General features: G+C 48.3%; 1 protein-coding gene across 1 annotated transcript; it reads left to right on the top strand.

Annotated features, from left to right (window-relative positions):
• Window positions 1-881: 881 nt before the first annotated feature.
• Window positions 882-1,623, top strand: LOC123075426 (uncharacterized). Its single transcript, XM_044498031.1, has one exon. The coding sequence runs from the start codon at window positions 919-921 to the stop codon at window positions 1,621-1,623; it is 705 nt and encodes a 234-aa protein (XP_044353966.1). The 5' UTR covers window positions 882-918.
• The last annotated feature ends 1,054 nt before the right edge of the window (window positions 1,624-2,677 follow it).

Raw genomic sequence — 2,677 nt, 5'->3', positions numbered from 1 at the left:
ATGCCCTGCCCTGGCGCGATGTTATTGCGCTTCAAGGATGACTTTTGTTCTTCCCGTTTCAATAACTAGCCTTACATATGAGTTCCACATGCCCCCCCGCCCCCAAATCATCTGCCTGCGAATGGCGTCCGCGAAGCGGCAAACTATAGTTTACTATTTTTTTACCCTTTTATTTGTGATTTCAGGAAATACTTTTCACTATCAGTGTAAATTTTGTAAGTATACAAGAAGTAATCTAAGAAGCTATATGAACAAAACTATAAATAGATGATATTTTTCTCTTGATCTATTAATTTTCTAATATCTCATTTATTAAAGCAAACTCTATTTTCATTTATTATTTAGATATATAAAATATTTTTTGGGAAGTGAAAAAATATATACGCTAATGGGCTGCGCAAATGGCCAGCCCACATTTTATGTACGCATCGAAAAAAAACTAACTTGTGCTTAAGGCGAGGCTAAAGGCCTGAAACGGACAGCAGAATTGTATCACGTTTCGTTTCCTAAAAGGAATCATTTAACTTTGATGTCAAAAAAAGAATCATTTAACTGCCTACCCTTTCCGTGTGAAACGGAAGATTTGCATCGCGTTCTTTTCCTAAAAAGAAAAACATTTGCATCGCGTTCGTTTCTTTCCTAAAAACATTTTGCATCGCGTTCGTTTCCTAAAAAGAATTCGAATTTGCCGCGTGAAACGGAGTAAAATATTTCCTTTTTTTATTTCCATCGCGTTCGTTTCCTAACAAGAATTCGAATGTCCCGCCCGAAGCCTCTCCGACTGGTAGCCGCTGTACGCGCACGCGCCCCCCGGCCGTCGACTACAAATAGCGCCACCGCTATCCGCACCGCAACCATCTGCAGCTTTGCCACGACAGATCCCATGTTGCCAGCGGGTGTAGTGAAATAGCGACGGCGATGTCGAATCACGCCGTCGCCGCCGCGGCGGCCGCTGGCCTATTAGTCATGCGCAGTGTCGAGGCGACCGCCAGCTGGTTCTCCGTCGATCCCGCGCCGCCCGACGCTGGGTACCAGTTCGCGGTGTTCGTGAAGTGCTCCGTGAAGCGGTCCCTGGAGTTCCGCGGACGCGGCCAGCCCCCGATCGTGATGCACCAGGCGTACATCGGGCCAAGCAACGGCTCCGCCATGAAGTTCCTCGTCAGAGACCTCTCCGCGCTCCAGAGCGACGGTGCGTGTCGCTGGGCGCTCCGCAGGATGCTGGCGAGAATGCCCCAGCTCCGGGTGCTCCGCCTTTCCGACGACGAGTGGGACGGCGTCGTACCCTCGAACGTGGTGCCGCAGATCGTCCGCGTGGCGTGCGGCGACAGCGCCACCCGCGGCTTCACTTTCCGCTTCGTCATGGAGGTGGACCGGCAGTTCATACATGACGAGCAGGCTCTCCTGATGGCGTGCAAGGAGAGGGACCTGGGCGGCAGCGACAGGCCGGACAACTGCCCTATCTGCTTGGAGGGACTGGATGGAGAGCCCGCCGTGCAGCCGCCGAGGTGCCCGCACGCGTTCCACCGCCGGTGCATTTTCAGGTGGTTCTGCCAGGCGACGACGTGCCCGATTTGCCGCAGCGACGTGAGGATCTGTGCCCTGCCGGAGTTTCTTGCTCTGTAGTAGTGTACTCATGAGACGTACGGTTCAAAGCCGAGCAGAGCAGCAGCATCCAGTCTCCTTTTTTCTTTCTTCCAAATATCAAAGATTCGTCGTCAACATTTCTGTCAGTTATTCCCTTCTTTGTTAGGGATTCAGTCGGTTATCTGCTATGTTCGTTGAAAGATTGTAAGGTCGTCGTCATATTTCATCCAGTTATCCCTTTGTTAGAGATTTCTCCCCATAAAAGAATCATAATGCGGACTTGTAATTTGTAGAAATTATCAAGTATCCCCTTCGTAAAGAAATATAAGATCGTTTAAAAATAGTTATCTAAACGATCTTACATTTCTTTATGGAGGGAGTAGTACTTGCCGGCGCTTGCGGCGGGCCGTCCCGTCGTCTGGCCGGCCGCGGCCGCCTCCCAAGCTCCGCCTTGCGCGGCTGCTCCTGCTCCGGCTTCCAGCCGACCAATGTGTTTGCGTCTGTGTGCTGCGTGTGTGAGCGTGTTATGGAACTAAATGATCTACACAATCTGAACAGTAGGGGAGGTGCATCTGTACATTATGCTGCATCAAAATCCCGCCTTTGAACTGCTCCATGCTCACAACCTGTTCGTTGTTATGCTTCTGAAGGTTCAACGATTTTCTCTGGATTTCTCTTTGGTGTCTGAGGACTAAAAGAATGCATTCTTTTAGATGTTCCTGCATTTTTTTTCATGAGAGAACTAGTCTGGGAAAATGAGGTAACTGAAGCAACAAGTTTGATTTTTTATAACTACTCTCATGATAGAGTCATCATGGTATATGTGCTTTTGAGTTATATATCTGCAACATCTAAAAAGTTACATTGTTTCTACTTTTGCAGGTTGTTGAAGGCGAACCTCACTCTCTTTCTACTGTAAAAATGGAGTCATCTGAATCTCTATATGCTGGAGCGGTGCAGCTGCTATGGTGATGAACCTGCATCTATTCTTCTCACACATCACAGGCTAGAATATATGAGATAATTCTCAGTTGGATTAGAAATGTGAAATGGGTTGAGTGCCTTGTGGACATCCTGACATGGCTGAATCATT

The sequence above is a fragment of the Triticum aestivum genome, chromosome 3D, assembly GCF_018294505.1.
Source record: "Triticum aestivum cultivar Chinese Spring chromosome 3D, IWGSC CS RefSeq v2.1, whole genome shotgun sequence".
NCBI classification, from domain to species: Eukaryota; Viridiplantae; Streptophyta; class Magnoliopsida; order Poales; family Poaceae; genus Triticum; species Triticum aestivum.
Note: the sequence above shows the minus strand (reverse complement) of the source record. Positions and strands in the feature narration are given on the sequence as shown.